This window comes from Pimephales promelas, chromosome 8, assembly GCF_988280905.1.
Source record: "Pimephales promelas chromosome 8, fPimPro1.hap1.1, whole genome shotgun sequence".
NCBI classification, from domain to species: Eukaryota; Metazoa; Chordata; class Actinopteri; order Cypriniformes; family Leuciscidae; genus Pimephales; species Pimephales promelas.
In genome coordinates, this window is record NC_142776.1 from 23,854,904 (window position 1) to 23,874,674 (window position 19,771).

A 19,771-nucleotide genomic window follows, 5' to 3' on the forward strand; every position below is an offset into this window, starting at 1 on the left:
GCTCCATCAGTATTAGCAGTAAAACAACAGCTCTATAGTAATGCAAAAGCAAATATTAGGAATGTTTTGGTTGCGAAAAAAAACGCCTAGTTATTGCACATTAGACAGTGTCAGGGCTTGTTTACATCTGCTCCTCTAAGAGTACATGCTGAGGCATCAGTGACAGGCAGGAAATGTAGTAAATGTGGGTTTCCGTTGTTCACTTCTCTTGATGTCTTTACCCTATTTGCACTCATAGAAACAGAGCTGTGTAGGTCTGTACCCAGATTATGTCAGTGAGTAGACAAAAGAACTGCTGATGCTGCAGAATGAACATCACAGCACACACATACACACACACACTTACATAAATGTTATACCTGCACGTTGACCCACACATGCTCATTGTTTTCATGTAGCAAGTGGTATTTTTTTTTTTTTTGTTGAACGGTGCACAATGTCACTGCACAACTTCCTCTTCCCTACTCTGTTTAGGTGATGTCTGCACACCAACGCATACTGCATGTTTAGATATAATCTAAATAAACATCCTTGTACAATCAAACCAGATGAAATTTAGTTTTTAAAGCTGGGATCTCAACTATTTAAATGTTGGTCACCAATCACAAATGATGTTCGTCTTTCCTTCAGAAATTTCCAACCTATTAGTGATGACCACAAACCGAGAGCCCGCCCCGCAGAGACAAAATCAAGTCAGCCAGCTGAGTTTCCACCGCATCCTTAAGGAAGAGATTGAACAGGTAATTTTTATTTATTTTTTTATTTTTTTATTTTTTTTTTCATGGATTTTAAACCAAAGTCGACTCTTCTTTAGTATGGCGAGCATTTAAGAAATACAATGAAATACAAATATTGTCAAAAATCTACCATATACATTCATAAATGGGCACACGGTGAGTAAAAATGCTCTTCCTTACTGACCATAAAACTATTTATATTTTTATAATACTTTTATTGAAGTATACATACTAATGAAATATAAATCATTATACAGTATAGTTAAAAAAAAATTGGTGTCGGTAAGAGTTTTTTGTTTTTAGGAAAGAGTTAATACTTTAAGTCAGAATGCATTAAATTGATCAAAAAAACAGTAAAAAAAAATGTATAATGTTTCAAATGATTTTTGATATTTCTATTCATCAAAGAATCCTCCGAAAAATATCACAGTTTCTGTAAAATATTAAGCAGCACAACAGTGATAATAATAATAATAATGAAAAAGGCATATTAGTTATATCTGGAAAATCATCTGACACTGAAGACTGGAGGAATGAAAGCTTAAAATTCAGCTTTACCATCACAGGAATAAATACCATTTTAAAATGTATTAAAATACAAATTTACAATTATTTAAAAATTAGTATTACTGCAGCCTTGGTGAGCATAACAACTTTAAAAAAAAAAAAAAAAAATATCTCACCTACCCCAAACTTTATGACAATAGTGTGTGATGGATGTTCTCTTTATAGTAGCCAGTTTGTTTACTATGTAAACTATAAGAAAGACATTCATTATAGCTTGCTATAGAGGGTCTGTACCTGAAATTGAAAAAAAAAAAATAAATAAATAAAAATGGGGTGCTTTTTAAATTAAAGTTTGTTAATTGACTGCCTACTTACTGATGTGACAATGTGGTTTCATTCAGGGTGAGCATTTGGGCCGGGGCACAAGGACAAACATCTATGCTGGTGTTCTGAAGCTGAAGAGTGAGGATGATGATGACATGGGAGGATACTCACAGGAGGTGAAAGTGGTGTTGAAAGTGCTGGGCTCAGGACACAGAGATATCTCTCTGGTAAGACACACATGGCCTACTCGTGTCTTAATGAAGTTTAGCAAACAAGATTATTGGTTTTAGATGGTATAATGTTACAGTCTCCTGACCCTCTATTGGTTTTAGATGGTATAATGTTACAGTCTCCTGACCCTCTTTCTCTTTTGTAAGTTGCTTTGCATAAAAACACATGTCTACTGAATAACTGTGAACTAATTGTGGTCATTTTCAACTGTAATGAACCATGAAGGGTTTTGAAAAGAATTTTCTCCGTTAGTATTCTGCCATCAGTGTGGTTACTACTTGAATGTTCAAAGTATGTCTCTTTCTGCCTCTTCTCAGGCTTTCTTTGAGACAGCTAGCATGATGCGTCAGATCTCTCACAAACACATCGCACTGCTCTACGGAGTGTGTGTTCGCCACCAGGAGAGTAAGTACCCTACTTTCACTTGTCTGTAATATGTAGCTAACTTGACATCGACCCTGCCAAAATATTCTGGTTGGAGCTGATGATTGCTTTGGCTGGGCAACGATTAATCGCGATTAATCGTATCCAAACTAAAAGTTTGTGTTTACATAAAATTCACACACATGCGTATATACATTTAAGAAAAATGTGTTATTAATATATAATTTATATTAAATATAAATATTTGATAGTGTGTGTGTATGTATATATATATATATATATATATATATATGTGTATATATACATATGTGTATATATACATGCATGTGTGTGTATTTATATATATATATAAAAAATAATTATACACACCACATACACATATATTATGTAAACACGAACTTTTATTTTGGATACGATTAATCGCGATTAATCGTTGGTTTGTTTTTGATTTGCAATCCATTTCCAGACAGAAAATTTCCAGCACATCTATTAAAGACTTCACCAAATGTTCAAGTTCTCTTATTTTGTGGTCTTTTATTCTGTTTTGGTGTAGTTTTACATGGCAAGTATGCGAAATATGTGGTGGTGTTCTTCTTCCGCCTGTTGAGTTGGAAAGAGCGAGTCACCATAGTCACTGGTGCAAAACTAATTTATTTATTTACTAAGCGGACGTAGAGACATTGTCATTCTCCGACTAATCGTTTTGATCTGACACCCTGGCAGTGTTATATTGCTAATTAATCACAGAGAAATCAAACAATGAATCATTGCTTGAGTAATAATGTAGTTTTAGTAGTTAGTTAAACTAGTCTAAGAGGAGAAAAGTTTTGCTTTATGATTCCATGGCATGTAAATGTTTCATAAATGCTTTTTGTGAGGAAGCTGATATCAGAGCGACATTCGATTGTTCAACAAAGCCTGCTGGCTAGGTATCAGGTTATGTATTTAATTGCAAACTACACTTCCTGTTCCTCTGAACAACAACCTAAATACTCTGAGGATCACCAGCCATGTGCACGCAATGGGTGTGACTGTGTGTTTTCTTAGATGAATTTGCATATTTGAGCTGGAACCGTGTTTGTGTGTCAGAGGAAGAGAGTTTGATAACGGTGTTCTTTTGCATAATTTACTCTCTCTCTCTCTGTAGATATCATGGTGGAAGAGTTTGTTCAATATGGTCCTCTGGATCTGTTCATGCGCAGACAAACCACGACTCTCAGCACCGCATGGAAGTTCCAGGTTGCCAAACAATTGGCTAGCTCCCTCAGCTATCTGGTAAAGAAACTCAAAAAACAAATGCTCAAATCCTTGACTTACCGGTCTTGAAATAAAGTCAATATTTAGGCATGTTTGTATTATGCTGATAAATATGTTTTTGTTTTTACTGAAAACCAATAAATGGTTGAAATTATAAATCTGTAGTACTAGTTGGTAATGGATCATCTACCTAAAAACTAAAATGTTAAATTGGTTTCACACGGTACAAGTGAACTTTTATAACATAACATACATTTCTATTGAAAGGTTTGCTGTTAAGCAACGTAATATATCAGTGAAAATTATGAAGTGTTGTCAGTGAATGTTACTCTTTGACCGTCGTGTTTATCCTGTAGGAGGATAAGAAGCTGGTTCATGGATATGTGTGCTGTAAGAACATTCTGGTGGCTCGAGATGGTCTGGATGGAGAGGGAGGACCCTTCATTAAACTGAGTGACCCTGGCATACCCATTACTGTCCTTAGCAGAGAAGGTGAGAGATTCATTATGACCACCTCATTAACTAGGGGTGGGGAAAAAAAATCAATTCTTAGATGCATCGCGATGCGGACGTCGACGATTCTGAATCGATTCACAAATGCCAAAAATCGATTTTCAAAAAAAAAAAAAAAATGTTTTTTTATATATATATTTATAATAACGTAATATTGATGGAACGCAAAAGACGGAACTCTGAAGCGCGGAAGTGCAGTGCCTGGATCGTCTGTGACGTGCACATAACAGAGACGCGGTGGCGCGCGAGATCCAAACACACTCGTTAAAAGCTGACGTGGAAATATTTTGGCTTCTGAAGTTGAAGGGGGAAAGCAGCTAGACAGTCAAGAGTCACACTAGTTGTAAGTTTTGTAGAATAAAACTAAAATATTTCGGAAACACGACAAATATGAGAAGCCATATGACGCGTTTCCACCCAGAGGAAAAACACTCGGCTGTACCAGTCGTCGTTATATTATTAATTTACTACAAGTATACTGCTGGTTCAGGTACACATTTATTTTCCTGTTGGTTCTTTGCAATATTAATAAAATATATTGTACGTTTATTCTTTATTGGTCATTACTTTGTAATTTTAAAGCAAAGTTTTTATAGTCTCACACACACTCACAAAAGATTCAGATAATCGATTTAGCATCGAATCGCAGCCCTCTGAATCGTAATCGAATCATGAGGTGCCTAGAGATTCCCACCCCTATCATTAACACACTTTAATATGCTATTAAAGTGGTCATAAGGCCTGTGTGAATGTTTAAAGTCATCACTAAAGTCAAACCACTTCTCAAACAAAAAAAACTAAATTTATAGGTAGGGGCTTAATTTTGTTCATCGGAAATTGATTGGATGGTTGTGGTTTGCTATGTGAGTGAAAGGTTGTCCCGCCCTCACACTGAAAAACACATCACTGCAAGAGCGAGGGGAAGTTATTTAGACTTTAATTAAAAATAAATAATGATTATTTGCCTATTCGATTTGGATTTCATAGTGACTTTAAGAGGAATGCCATACATAAAGATTTTATATTGTTGTTGTAATGTTTTAAAAAGTTTAATGGTATGGTGCAATATTTTATATTACAGTTATGATAGTATTTGGTGAAATTAATAGATAATAGTTAATATTGTTATTATAATTAAAATATTACTTTAAATTAGGGCTTTGCAAAAATTAATTGCGATTAATCGCATCCAAAATAAAAGTCTGTGTTTACATAATATATTTGTGTGTGCTGTATATAATTTTGTATATATAAATACACACACATGCATGTATATATTTAAGAAAATGTGTTAATCTATATTATATATAGATTATGTATTTATATATATATATATATATATATACACATACATAATTTAAGCTCAAATAATTCTTAAATATATACATGCATGCATAGGTATTTATATATACAAAATAATTATATACAGCACACACAAATATATTATGTAAACACAGACTTTTATTTTGGATGCGATTAATCGCAATTCATTTTTGCACAGCCCTACTTTAAATAGAATTTTATGATAAAGAAATTTGAATAATACATGTTATTGAAAGTTCTATCACTGCTCACAGAAGGGTCAGAGATTTCGAGCTGATGTATATGCATTATAATAACCTTGTAAATAGAAAGAGTTAAAAGTGTAAAGTGTTATTGAGTGTGCATCCAGGGTAAATGCACTGCTGTCGATCTGTGAAAATGGACTGCTCGGAAAAGATAACTGACAAGAAATCTGTTGGCCGAGATCCAGCTCTGCTCCCTGAAGCATTTCGGAGACTAGAAAGTCTCTTTGTTTGCTGTGTGCCAGGGACAGTTACAGGAAAGACTGGTTGTGTGTTTTTTTGGGGGGTGGTGGTGTGTGAGCACAGGGGAATGAAAGGGGCACAGAGAGGGAGCATACAAGAAAGTGTTGCCAAGGGATCATGTGTTATGAAATGACCTTTGATGTTTGAATGAGGAAATGGTGGTGGAAACCCCCTAAAATGAGGACTATTCAACCAGTACAACCCAGCTTGTGTGTTTGAGTGTTCATTTGAAGCTACTTGATAATGCCATTGAATAACAACGTGCTTTGTGTTTGTCTACAGAATGTGTGGACAGGATTCCTTGGATTGCTCCCGAGTGTGTACAGGACACTGCTAATCTGAGCGTAGCAGCGGATAAGTGGGGCTTTGGGACAACTCTGTGGGAGATCTGTTACAATGGAGAGATACCTCTCAAAGACAAGAAACTCACGGAGGTAACAGTGTACACATTCACTGAGGCATGCATATGATGTGGCACTTTCCTTTCTGATAATATGCTGATAAATGTGTATTTTTGCTGTCATCTCTCTGAGCAGAAGGAAAGGTTTTACGCAGCACAGTGTCAGTTGGCAACCCCTGATTGCCAGGAGCTGGCCAAGCTCATGACCCACTGTATGACCTACGACCCTCGGCAGAGACTGTTCTTCAGGGCCATTGTCAGGGACATTGTCATGGTGGAGGAACAGAGTAAGGAGTCAAGATATACAGATGACAAACAATACATTTATTTATAGAATATATTTTGAAATTTAAGCCTAATAATTTCTCCTGTAGTGTTCTCGATACTGACCTCTTGTGGCTAGTATAGAGACTTACATTCATCTTTGCTTAAAGTACTAAGCACATGTGAATGTTTCTTTCACCTACTCTATCATTCAAAAGACTGGGGTGAGAAATATTTTAAGAGATTCATACTTTTATTCAGCAAGGACTTGTTAAATGAAACAGTAAAGGAATTTATATTGTTACTAAAGATTTCAGTTTAAAGGGTCATGAAACCCTAAACCAAATTTTCTGAGATTTTAACAGAGGTTAGCATCTGTCAAGCATCTGTGAAGACAAAGTTAGCATCTGTTAGATAATAGTAGGGTTAAAATGGTTAAATTTGAGTTTTTCCGCTTTTTTAATAATTATCAAATGCATTTATAGTGTCTATATTAACCACTATATATTTTATAATGACATTATAATTATACATGTAGCCTACATTTAATATGTTTTAAATAAAATTACGATTACTGTTGGCTAATATATGTAGCAGGGCATTCAGTTACTTTTGAAAGGACAATAAAAAAAGACTTTAACTTTGCCAGCTATATAAAATAATCTTGCATTTCCTCACGTTTTACCACTGCTTTTTAGTGACAGTCGATATCCATGGGACATTGGCGATCACAGTGACGGCCATACCACACCCACTCCCCTCTCTTCTTCTCACAGCTATCCATGCCCATTTAAGTTGCATTTTTCAAAAAGATTATGAGCTAGACTTGAGCTGAAAGAGGGGGGTTTCATGACCCTTTAAATAAGTACTGTTCTTTTGGACTTCCTATTCATCAAAGAATCCTCAAATATATCATGGGGTCCACAAAAATATTAAGCAGAACAACTGTTTTCAATATATCGCAAGTTTAAGTCGCTTTGGATAAAAAGTGTCCGCTAAATGAATAAAGGTAAAATATATTAAAACAGTTATTTAAAAATTTTATATTTTTAAGTATTTCTTTTTCTTTTTTTTGTAAGCAAAGACAAAAAACAAAAAATCTCAGACCCCAAACTTTTGTATGGTCTTATATTTAGTCTTATATGACTTTTTAATTCTAAGAGAGTGGAAATAGGCTATTTTTTTTCTACTATGCTTTTAAGATGTATATTAATGAGCTCTGTTAGGATTGGATAGTCTCCATAGACTGTATTTGTCCTCACTGTTTTCATTAGGACAGGATAAGTTGCTGCACTTAATAAGCGTTGCATTGTAAACATGTTTATTCATATTTTAATGTGAAGATCAACTTACCTTTATGTGGTGGGTTTGAGAGAAAACATTGCAGTGTAAACGTTTACGTATGTTAAAGAGGAAAAATGGAAACCTGTTTTTTTTCCCCTATTTTTTTTTTCTCTCTAGACCCATCCATTCAGCCTGTTCCCATGCTAGAGGTGGACCCCACAGTGTTTGAGAAGAGGTTCCTCAAGAAGATCAGAGACCTTGGAGAGGTATTTACTCTGTCTCTCTCTCTCTCTGTGTGTTCTGTCTTTAAAGATAACAAATTGCTTATTTAACTGACCATCTTCTGGTTAGACTGAAGTACATCGGTGTGCTTTCAGGGTCATTTTGGAAAGGTGGAGTTGTGCAGATATGACCCGCGGGGAGATCGGACTGGAGAGCTGGTGGCCGTGAAGTCTCTAAAGCCAGAGAACCGAGAAGAGCAGAGCAGTAACCTGTGGTGTGAGATTGACATCCTGAGAGAACTTTACCACGAGAACATTGTTAAATATAAGGGCATTTGCAATGAAGAGGGTAAACCACAATTCTGAACATCATAAATAATATAATGCTTTAATGGCTTTTGGTGCCAAATGCATGAGTTGCTTGAGCGAATCTTTCCACTTTTTTGTTTCTAGGTGGGAGATCCATTAAGCTCATCATGGAGTTTTTACCGGCAGGCAGTCTGAAGGAATACCTTCCCAGAAACAAAGCTCACATAGACCTTAAAACCCTTCTCAACTATTCTGTACAGATCTGCCAGGTAACACTGAATGTGAATGGATTACAATGTTTACTAATTGTCCTTGACTACTTATGGTAACTTTGCAACCTAAAAAAAAAAAAACCCCAGCACAATACATTGCAGTAAAACAAAAGTTTAGCGTTGTTTTTGACTATCTCGTATGCTCACCAATGCATTTATTTAATCAAAAATGAGTAAAAACAAAGATTATCATTATTATTTCAGGAGCCATTACTCCGGTCGTTAGCGTTACATGATCTTTAAAAAAATAATTTTAATGTGATTTGGTGCTGACCATTTGTTTGAAATTGGCTTTACTGTCTCTTCTGATCAATTTATGTGTCCTTACTGAATAAAATGTTAAAAATGACATACACATATAATATAATGACATATAACATATAATTCTCATAATTCATTTGGTAATACCCACACTACATGTAGGTACCAGCAATATATTCATAAATATGTCCATTTGCTTTCCACACAACTTATTTTTGCTCTGGTTGTTTGTTGTCTTTGAGGCCTTGTACTCTATAGACCAATAATAAAAACAACAGCTGCTGCTTACAGCGATCTTTTGTGTTCTCATGCTCTGGGTTTCTGTTAGTAAACAGATCTGCAGTGTAACATTATGCGCAACCCTGCTGTTTTCTGACCTCTAACCCCAGGGCATGGACTACCTGGGCTCTCGCAACTACATCCACAGAGACCTGGCAGCCCGCAATGTTCTGGTGGAGAATGAAAGCACGGTCAAGATCGGAGACTTCGGCCTGACCAAAAGCATTAAGGATAATGAGGGTTACTACACGGTGAAAGACGATCTGGACAGTCCAGTGTTCTGGTAAGCCTCACTCATAAGGATGCTGTTATACAACAATGACCAAGTATATTAAGCCTAAAATGAACCATGTGCATTGGTAATGATGGAATTATATGCAATTTCATTATGGAATTGTGTATAATTATGAAATGCCCCTGGACAATCCATTTAGTAATGATTCTTTCCCTCCTTTTCCCAGGTATGCTCCAGAGTGCCTGATCCACTGCAAGTTCTACAGGGCGTCTGATGTCTGGTCTTTTGGAGTGACCATGTATGAGCTCCTCACGTACTGTGATGCCTCGTGCAGCCCTATGTCGGTGAGTGTCCAGTCATCGTTTTAGTTCCATCAAAAAAATCACACTCCACGACCCACTCAAAAGGTTCTTGTGACTCACCAAAGAAACAACAACAAATGTAAATTAGATTTTTCTGATGCGAGACTTTTATTTTGAAAGATGTGCTTGGGAGCTGTTGACTCTTCTGTCAGACGCAGTCGAAGTCTGCCTGAGGAAAAACCTGTTTCGATTCAGTATTTGCAGTCAGATGAGATGTTGTCATGCTATATGTCAGTCAGTTTTCTAATGTTATTTTCGTAAGCTTGTTACGTAATAAGTCACTCACCTCAGAAAAACTATCAGCCTTTGTCCTGCGCTTGTACCACGCACTCTTTAAAGTCCCTGTAAAGGAAAGTCTAAAAAAAATAAATGTTAGAAATGTATTGCTAAAACATTTTACAAAGACTGTGAACTGTGCAGTACTGAATTTTGGAGTTAGACTGTTAAACAGTTTTTCACCATTGCTATTTCCCATTTTTCCGAGCTCCTGGACACGCCCCTACTTGATGACACACTGAGGCTGGTCCCTCCCCTGACATTAGAGCACATTCGCATAAGTTTGGCACTTAAGTTAGTTACTACAGCCTACAGTTCGCTAGCTAGCTATGCCTTTGACACAGTATGTGTAGGCAACTACCTGGATGCGATCATGTACAAAACAGTGTCTTTATTTAAGTTCCCTAAAAACGATCACATCAAGAAGAGGTGGATTAATTTTGTGAAGAGCCAACCTTGATGGAGCGCTGAGGATCACCACCAACACCCGCCTCTGTAATGATCATTTTACACAGGATCGTTTTATAAACTTTCTTCAGAGATAACTGGGATTCACTGATAATCCACTGTTACTGGTAAATTGTGCCGTACCGACTTTCTCCCACCTCAGCGTCCCGAAAGCACAGAAATGGGTGTGGTTTCAGCACAGCCAGTGGACACGCCCCCAGCATTTGAGCAGAGAATAATGCAATTTTTTTTTTAAAGATTCTAATAACTTATTTTATGTACTTGCCATCTTTTTTTATCATTAAAATTGGTCTGGGTGGCTAAGAACACATTTTTCTGTGGTGACAAACTCAGAACACTTATTTTTGACTTTACAGGGTCTTTAACTCTTTCCCCGCCAGCGTTTTAAAAAAAAGTTGCCAGCCACCGCCAGGGTTTTTGACGATTTTCGCTAAATTTGAATGCCCCCGCTGAATATTTTCTTCCATGAATATATGAAGATGATATATATAAAAATAAAGATCTGAGCCTCTGCTTTTAGGCAAAAAAAACGTTTTTATTTTATCTTCATCTGTTCTTTTTTTTATTGCCTCTTGAACAGAGGTAGGTTTTGTCAAAAACACAACATTTTGGACAAAAAACTGAGAAAAAGGTATTTTTATCAAACAAGTGCATTTAAAAGCAGAATACATTCAGATGTTGTTTCCTTCATATATAAAACTTTCCAAAATAAATTAAAAACATAAAATAAATGTAAAATATATAAAATTTCCCAGGATGTAAGGGAAATGTAACTTTTGCAATAAAACTTCTGCCTCTGCCTCTCTGTGTTCTACCTGTGAATAATGAATAATTGGAATTACAATAAACAGGCCTAGACACATACACACACACACACACACACAAATACATATTACAATGTGGTAAATGTGCACAAAGAGAGAAATAATTTGACAATTACACCTTCATATTTAGACAGCCACACATAAATGCCTGCACACACACATACATATTATAGTGTCATAATATTATACGATCTATCTGCGGCACGTCCATGGCTAGCATGAACATGTGCATCTCTCTCACTGACTACTTCGTCCCGATCAGATTCAGAATTATCAAATAAAGAGTGATCGGACTCCGAGTCCATTAACCTCCAGTACTTCAGCCATATACCTCTGCATTGTCTGTCTGATACATTCTCACTACTCCACTGTTTGAGACGATTGCAATCTGTTTCTCTAAACAAAGAGTTGCGCAATCATTCAGGACATGCGCGCGGGTCTTCCTTACCGTATACCACCTAAAACACGGATACCCGGAAAATTCCGTGTTTGGCGCAGATGCGTTTTTTCATTAAACACGGAAAATTCCGTGTTTGGCGGGGAAAGAGTTAAATGCACGGGAAAATGCTGCAGTACGCGCTGTATATTACTTGATTAGAAATAAAGAACAAAAGAAATTATGAGCATGCAACGTCATACTTATTTTGTCAATTAGTAAGTCATAAAATTTCCAAAATGTACCAATAAGTTATGTAACTTGTACTTTGTGTTAGCTGGGAAGGTTTGCCACGCAGGCATGATGGTTATTCTATTCATCAGGAGTCGTTTCCACATGTTTCATTAACAGTTCATGTTAGTATTGTATATTTACCACGATAACTGTGGTTTCCATAATCCCAAAATGCCACTTTATTTTCACTTTATTTGTTTTTTTTTTTCATTGGTGGCTTTAAAGAAATAAAAAAATACAACATTTTTTATTGCATAACAATAACACAAATAAAGGAAAATAAAGGTATAGATTAAAAGGAATACGAGAGAGACACAAAGGCACAAGAGGATTAAAATAATACCACAAATATTAGTAATATCACAGTTCCACACATTGGATAGACTAATGCAGCTCTATTTATGCAAATGTATTTTGTAAATATATCCTATGTAAGTGTTTTACTTTTGATTGCATTTCTAATTCAGTGTTTGATTATACACAGCAGGAGGGTAACACAGATTTGTTGCGAAGCAGAACTGAGTACTTCTAGCACACTTTGAAAGCCCATATTCATTTCTGTAGGCTGAAAGAAGCTCTTGTTTAGGAGGTGCTGGTGAGTCTGGTCGCTCTCTCTCTGTCTCTGAGAACATGGCAGATGGTGCCAGTCTGTGCCCACAGTGGCAGATGTCTTACCCAAAGGCTGCAGTAGACGTCTGCACACCAATCCTCACTTTTTATTTTTTCTTGTGCCTCTTTTGGAGGGAATGTCTGTTCTGAGGGTTTTGTCCGATTTTCACATTGTACACAATACAGACGCACAATGTATTGCTTCCTCACACACTGGACTCATTAAAGGGTTAAATGTAGTTTGCTAGAGGAGTCGTGGATGAATGTTTAATACCTCAATCAGGCCACTGACCTGACTTTGCTCCACCCCCACAGGTGTTCCTAAAGATGATTGGTCCAACACAGGGCCAGATGACTGTTACCCGATTGGTCAAAGTCCTGGAGGAGGGGAAGAGACTTCCGAAGCCAGATGGCTGCTCAGAAAGGGTAATATACGTACATATATATATTTTGTTTTAGTAAAGCTATATATTTACAATACTATTGAAAAGGGGTCAGTAAGATGTTTTTTTTTTTTTAATTAACCGATTCCTTTATTCTCACTTTTGATCAATTTAAAGCATCCTTGCTGAATTAAAGGCATTTACATTGTTACCAAAGATTTATATTTTAAATAAATACTGCTCTTTGCACTTTCTATTCATCATAAAATTCTGTTGGAATGTATCAATGTTTCCACAAAACGATTGAGCAGAACAACCGTTTTCAAAATTTATTGTAATAAGAAATGTTGCTTGACCAGCAACTCGTCATATTACAGTCTTCGTGATACTTCTGAAATCATTATGAGTAATGATGCTAAAAATTCAGCTTTACCATCACAGGAATAAATTACAATTTATAATATATTAAAAAAAGAAAACCGCTATTTAATTTAATTTGAAATAATATTTCACAATATTATTGTTTGCCTTGGGGAGCATAAGAGAGAAAAAATACAATAAAAAATATTACCGATCACAAAGCTTTGAACAGTAGTGAATGTTACAGGTCATTTTAGTATGTAATTTGATGTAACCTCTCAGATTTTAAGTAATGATACAGAATTCCATGGAAGTCAGTAACTGACAGTATGCCAAAGGTGGGAATAAACCTTCAACCTTTGAGCAAATATAATCAACAACACCTTACAACATCACTAAACAAGAATATAATTTATATTATGATTTCAATTTCAGTTATGTTTTGATGGTTTGAAGTTTACCTTATGTTGAGGTGTTATTTACAAAAAAGTATTTTATTTTATTTAAAACGTATTTAAATATTTATAATTGTATTCATGTATACATTAAGTATGCTTTTTTGAATTTAACTAAATTTGTTATTGTTTACTTTAAAATATATTCTTTAAATATTTTATATAAAAGGGCTGTTGAAAAATTCTATACTGTGCAATTATTTTCAGGGAAACCCACATTACAGTTCCATATCACTTCAACTAATTTCAGTTATTTCAGACTACAGCAACAAAATAACCAAAAAGCACTGACCAAGCAAATAAATAGTAAACATTAGGATAAAAAAACAACAAATTTATATCATGTTTTTTGGCCACACAATGTTTAGGAAAGCACATACTCTTTCTCCTGCTCACTCCCACTTCCGCTACAGTACGGACATACACACACCGAAATCTGTTGTCGGCGCTTCTCAAGGCCGCATTACCACCTCGGGGGTGCATTATTTTTCCAATAATTCAACAGCCCGTCGTCAATTATTCCTTCCTTATTTGTTTTTACAGTTTATATATATATATATATAATCACACTATTTGTTAGAACCATTTCCATTTAGCACATAAGTAATCTTCTTGCATCCTTTTGTTCTTGCATTATGCATTACAGAATCCCGTTTCTTTGATGCTGGTGAAGGTTAGATGATTTAACGGCAGCTAAGAGCTGCACTCCAGGCTGTGTGTCTCTGATTGTGATCTTTATGTTTTGACAGTTGTACAATCTGATGAGGAAATGCTGGGAGGCAACACCTGAAAAAAGGATCGACTTCAAAAGCCTGATTGCCAACTTTCAGCAGATGCTTGACAATCAGTAACGGTGGAAATAAGATGGGATACAGACTCCACCTCCTTTGCAAGAGACAGTCCCATAGAGACAAAATCCCCAGAAAAAAAAAAACAAAACAAAAAAAAGTATAACTGCAGTGTAGCACTCTTTCAAATATACTCTCCTTTTTACTGTATCCCTCACATTATGGCCTCATAGAATCTATAAACTGCTGGCCATTTGAAATAGCCACAAAAAAACTGCTAGAACCACCGAAGCGGGCAGATGAGCACTGCCCGGCCTCTCTTTGAATATGCAAACGTGTAACTGCCAGTTCGAATCGCTCATTTTTCTCTTCAAGTTCAAATGCAGACCTGATTCGTGCACAAAAAATGAGGCGAATCAGGAATCTGACACACTCGGCTCCTCTGCTTCATTTTGTGCCTCAGTGTCACATCAGCCACAAAGATGCATGTATGAAAAACCCATAATTTCCCAAGGTGCATTACAGCAAGTTCTGTATGGAATCTGCCCATTGTGAGGCATACGCATTGAGAGAGACTGACCCTTGTTGCGATAAAAGAGGACTGTTGTTCTTTGGAAGTTGAGGAATGTGTCAGAATGTAGATTTACATGTGTGGTCCACGGTTTGGAGCTTTAATGAGTGAATGTCGAGTGGAATGTGCCTGCTCTCGTGAGACGATTGACGTGCAAAGCATGTTAAGCGCTCACAGACTGCTGGTTTGTCTGATTTGGAGCGGACAGCTGTCCTCTTAGAAAATTCCAAACGAACGTGCAGGATTCCCGGAGAACTCTGAAACGTCACGCGCCGGTCAAGATGCTTACGTTCTAAGGAATGTACTTTCTCCCTGAGCTTCACATTTGCCATGGAAAAACTGAAGAGGATAATTCTGAGAACAGCATGTGGAAGGATAACCGTTATTGGTTTAATGAAATGCCCGAAATAGGCACTAGGGGACAGTAGAGTTTATGAAATATCTCAAGAAAAATTCACATTATGTTGTGCAAATTATATTCTGGGCTCAGCTAACTTTCAGAAACTGATTTAACTGTCAAAAAAAAAAAATATATATAGTATTTTATCTGTTGTTTTTTATCAAAATGGAATTAAAAAGTGATTAACATGATGTTTCTATAGGGGATATTTTGTTTGTTTAAAGACGGATGCTGACTTGAATGAGGAGGATCAAGACTGAAATTAGTTTTTCGTCTTAAACGCCTTAGTCGTTATTCGTACAGTCAAAGGGAGGCTAAATATTCAAAGACACACTAATTCCCATCTGATTATCAGATTATGGTTAATCCTCACACATGGTTCCTGAAAAGGGAAAATGATTCATCTCCCTGAAGGAAGTGTCACATGGTTTTACACTGAAGGAATTGTGAAATGTACGTTGTTGCGTTGGTATCTACGCCTCCACGGTGGCCACAATGGAGTTGGTGGTCAAAAAAGAAAAATGATGAAACAATAAGACTTTTTTTTCTGCCCTTTAATGTGGATTGCAAAACAATTCCATCAGCTCAAAATGAAACCCAAACCTATTTTCCTCAAAAAGAATGACAACAAAATTGTATTGAACAGGGTACATAAATACACATAAATAAATACATTTTTTTTGTTGTTGTAGTTAAATACTCAAAAGTATTGAGCTCTGAAACATCTACTGAAAAAAGAGAAAACAGTTTTTTCCTTGTATTGCAGGAGTATACGCATGCTTCCACGGTTTCTAAAAATAGCTTATTCACAGTAAAGCAATATCAATAGAGTTTGGATTATAAAATATTGCAAAATCTCAATTCAAGGTGAAAAAAAAAAAAACCCTACAACCTTGTAAATTAAAAACAGGCTGCAATATGAGTACAAAGCACAATAGTGTTGATAACCCTGCATGTTTGAACAGGCGTACCTTCTACATCATTAAGAGACACTTCAGTATTGCAAAGCTTTGAGATACAAGTGCACACATACACATTGATAACATTCAAAAGGGTAAAAGTGACCTCGCAACGAGTGGACAGATGTGCGGAATCGGAAAAGTACTGAAATACAAGGGGAACATCAAAAATGGTAAGAAATACCAGGTTTCGTAAATGCAAATAGGCACAATTTTTCCATCCTTCAGCTTTCAATAGGAACACTTGAAAGATTCTTTAATATCATTGTGTAGTTTTATATGAAAATAACTGGAATAACCAGTCAAACCTCTCTTTCTGCAGTTTGGAGCAGTGGTGTGGCTGAAGAACAGGAGAGAGAAGACACATGAGAAGGTGACCAGAAACACATGCTTTATAATCCCTGTAGTGTGTCATTCACAACAAATACGATTTCTGATTCCTTAGAAACAGTCAAACTGAACTTAAAAAAACACAACATATTCTTAACCATTTCTAGTATTCCCTCGAAAAAAACAAAAAGGCCTCTGTGATTATAAATGGTGGTTTTGTGCTGAAAGTGGGACGCAGAGCCTCAGGTACAGATGTAACGTTGGGATTGTCTTTATACTCGTCATAACACAATAAAGCAACATAAATAGGACGCAATAACAGAAGCTCCTCCTCAGATGTATTGTCAGTCTGTTGTGGAGGGGAGAGAATGGCTTTCAGCGAGAGAACAACCAAGTGACAATCACTTCAAAAGCGCCGGGGAAAAAAAAGAATCACAAACGGATGAACACGCCAGGCAAACGTCTGTACGACTAGTGAGCAACATCATGGTATGCTGCAAAAAAATCCAGTTCTTAATGGGTTTCTGTCATGTTTACCACTAATAATATCTAAACAAGCTCAATTCAAAGTAAAAGTGATTGTTCAAAAGTCTCACTACTCGCCACCCTCATGTCCTGACTCTGTAATCATGAACTGTTTTGTCTATACAATGAAACTCAATGTGGTCCAAAACCAAATCTGACTTCACTTCCATTGTATGAATCAAGGTTTTTTATAGTTAACTAAATTGTTTTTTAATTGAAATGAAGATGAAATTAAAAATATTATATATATATATATATATATATATATATATATATATATAAATATTAGATGAAAACCTTAAATTTGAAGTGCTAAAATTGCTATTAAAAAAAGCCAAACAGAAAAATGAAGTTAACAAAAACATGACGGGTATTAAAATGGAAAATTAAAACTGAAAATATAAAAGATAATATACAAACAAAAAAAACTTTCCACAAAATAAAGTTAAGTTTTGAACAACATGAGGATGGTATAGTTTTTTTTTTTTTTTTTTTGGTGAACTACTCTTCATTTAATTTTTTCCATTGGGAGACTTGTTAGTATCTTAATTTAGGTAAAAAAGTGCCTCTTCAAGATGCATTATCTTAATATCTCACTTAATTTGCCTCATCTTTAAGACTGATGCGGATTAAAAACAGGATTTTTGCAGCATGAAATCACCAGAATAATACTCTCTCCAATAAAGATGTGAAGAGATTAAACCACAGAATAACAGACGACTAATATCCATATAAAGGCATTATGCTAGATTATTACCATGTGGGTGTTTACATCAGGACGTTTTGCCAGGTGTGTACCCAATTCGTAGCATCCCTCCGTTCCGACAGATTATTACTACTACTATCTTAATATATTATTACTCTTATTGAAAACAAAGCACTGGCAGCATTGTAGCTGAAGGTTGTGGGAAGGTCACCTTAAAGTATGGTAGTAGTTTGTCCAGAGAAGGTAGAGGTTATTGCCTTAGCCATGTCTTCTCTGAGCGCCATGTTTTAAGGCTCCTGCAGCGTTCAGTTCATGGCTGATCATTCCTACAGATACAGCAGTATGTACAGAGACACGTTAAAGATATGAACGTGCGATGTGCAGTTCCTTTACGCGTAGGAAAGCGGCTTGATAGTCAAGATAAACGATGACGCATTAAGCGAGACGTAATATTAATAATATTTTCAATGTCTGTACACGCTGTAAAAAATACACTCATTTTGCAGAATATACAATGTACATTGGCTAAGCCCTACCCTGTCAGGGAAAAAAAAAAAAAAGAAATCTTTGAAAAGTGTTATTCTCTGAGTGTAGCTCTATCTTTATCAGCCCTTAACCGGTAGTACAGTAAAACACAAGACACGAAAGCCCCCCCTTCAGGAGTGGAATGGTACGCCCCACCTGCGAGAGAGGTAAAAAGGCAGAACAGAAAATACCGATTAACTAAACAATCTTGAGAGGTCCGGACAGTATTAAGAACAGTACCCAGATACACATAAAATGTACAATCTTTTCATAAATATCAGTTATGGACTAAAAGTTAAGGCCTGGACATGACAGTGACAACATAACGGCTAGGTGTGAGAGCGAGTGCGAGTTAGATCCTCTTCTTCTTGAAGTAGTCTGCGTAATGGCCTCCGAGACCCTGCGAGTGTTGGCCTACATACTCTGATGTCACTTCCTGTGTAGGCAGTGTCGGGTATTCTCGCTTTTGCCCTCTAGCCTGACTCTAGGAGAGAAAGAAAGAGAGGTTCATTATAACAGTAGGAATTATAGTGATTAGGATGATTTCACCTGTTTGATGATGATGATGATGATGATGAGGATGTACATGACTCACTGTATGTTTGAGTAAATGACTGATGGGTTTTTTGTGTTCCATACAGTAAATGAGTGACGGCGTCTCCCTCAGCCCACACACACGTCTGAGGAATTTTCTCTGACTCTCGCTCTACGATAAAGCGCCTATTGTTGAATCAGTGAAGTTAGAGGTGTTTATCTCTCGATGTGTCAGTCTTTTACTTCCAACTGAAGAATAACTGACGTTACTGCCAGACTCCTACTGGTTTTCATCTTCACCAACAAGCAGAGCCACACACACACCATATGTTCAGTTGACTGAGCTATCTATCTATCTATCGTTCTATCGTTTTATTTATCAATTGTTCTATTGTTTAAGTTATAATATTAGTATTATTACCTTACTTTCCTTTAATGGGGTTTATAGTAGAAAAATGTAAAATCACATTTTGACCAATTATGACTGTAATGATGCCTTGTATTGGCCTCGTGAAACACCTAAAAATCGAAATTATGTAATCACAACAAAGCAAACTAATGTGATGTTGCAATGGTTTGGAAGATATATATATATATATATATATCAGTGGCGTATCCAGGACATTTTTTGGGGGGTGGCCAAGATGGGACACAAAGCTAGAGTGGGGTGGCCATGGCATAGCGAAGTTAAATGCGTATATGTACGCAGCCGACCATGGATCAAATCCCGGTCCTTTGCT

The 19,771-nt window shown here is 36.3% G+C and overlaps 2 protein-coding genes across 2 annotated transcripts in view; one reads left to right on the forward strand and one right to left on the reverse strand.

Annotated features, from left to right (window-relative positions):
• jak1 (Janus kinase 1) overlaps positions 1–15,643 on the forward strand; it is a 40,949-nt gene extending 25,306 nt beyond the window's left edge. The window contains exons 11-24 of the mRNA XM_039691628.2: positions 631–740; positions 1,646–1,795; positions 2,117–2,204; positions 3,331–3,458; positions 3,797–3,932; positions 6,044–6,195; positions 6,298–6,448; positions 7,887–7,975; positions 8,087–8,279; positions 8,384–8,508; positions 9,162–9,334; positions 9,513–9,630; positions 12,811–12,921; positions 14,443–15,643. Of these exons, the coding sequence (XP_039547562.2) occupies positions 631–740; positions 1,646–1,795; positions 2,117–2,204; positions 3,331–3,458; positions 3,797–3,932; positions 6,044–6,195; positions 6,298–6,448; positions 7,887–7,975; positions 8,087–8,279; positions 8,384–8,508; positions 9,162–9,334; positions 9,513–9,630; positions 12,811–12,921; positions 14,443–14,544 (1,826 nt within the window). The 3' untranslated portion in view covers positions 14,545–15,643. The remainder of the gene's footprint in view (positions 1–630; positions 741–1,645; positions 1,796–2,116; positions 2,205–3,330; positions 3,459–3,796; positions 3,933–6,043; positions 6,196–6,297; positions 6,449–7,886; positions 7,976–8,086; positions 8,280–8,383; positions 8,509–9,161; positions 9,335–9,512; positions 9,631–12,810; positions 12,922–14,442) is intronic.
• Positions 15,644–15,945: 302 nt separating this feature from the next.
• The window catches only part of raver2 (ribonucleoprotein, PTB-binding 2), a 124,838-nt gene continuing 121,012 nt past the window's right edge, over positions 15,946–19,771 (reverse strand). The window contains exon 15 of the mRNA XM_039691672.2: positions 15,946–18,981. Within this exon, the coding sequence (XP_039547606.2) occupies positions 18,850–18,981 (132 nt within the window). The 3' untranslated portion in view covers positions 15,946–18,849. The remainder of the gene's footprint in view (positions 18,982–19,771) is intronic.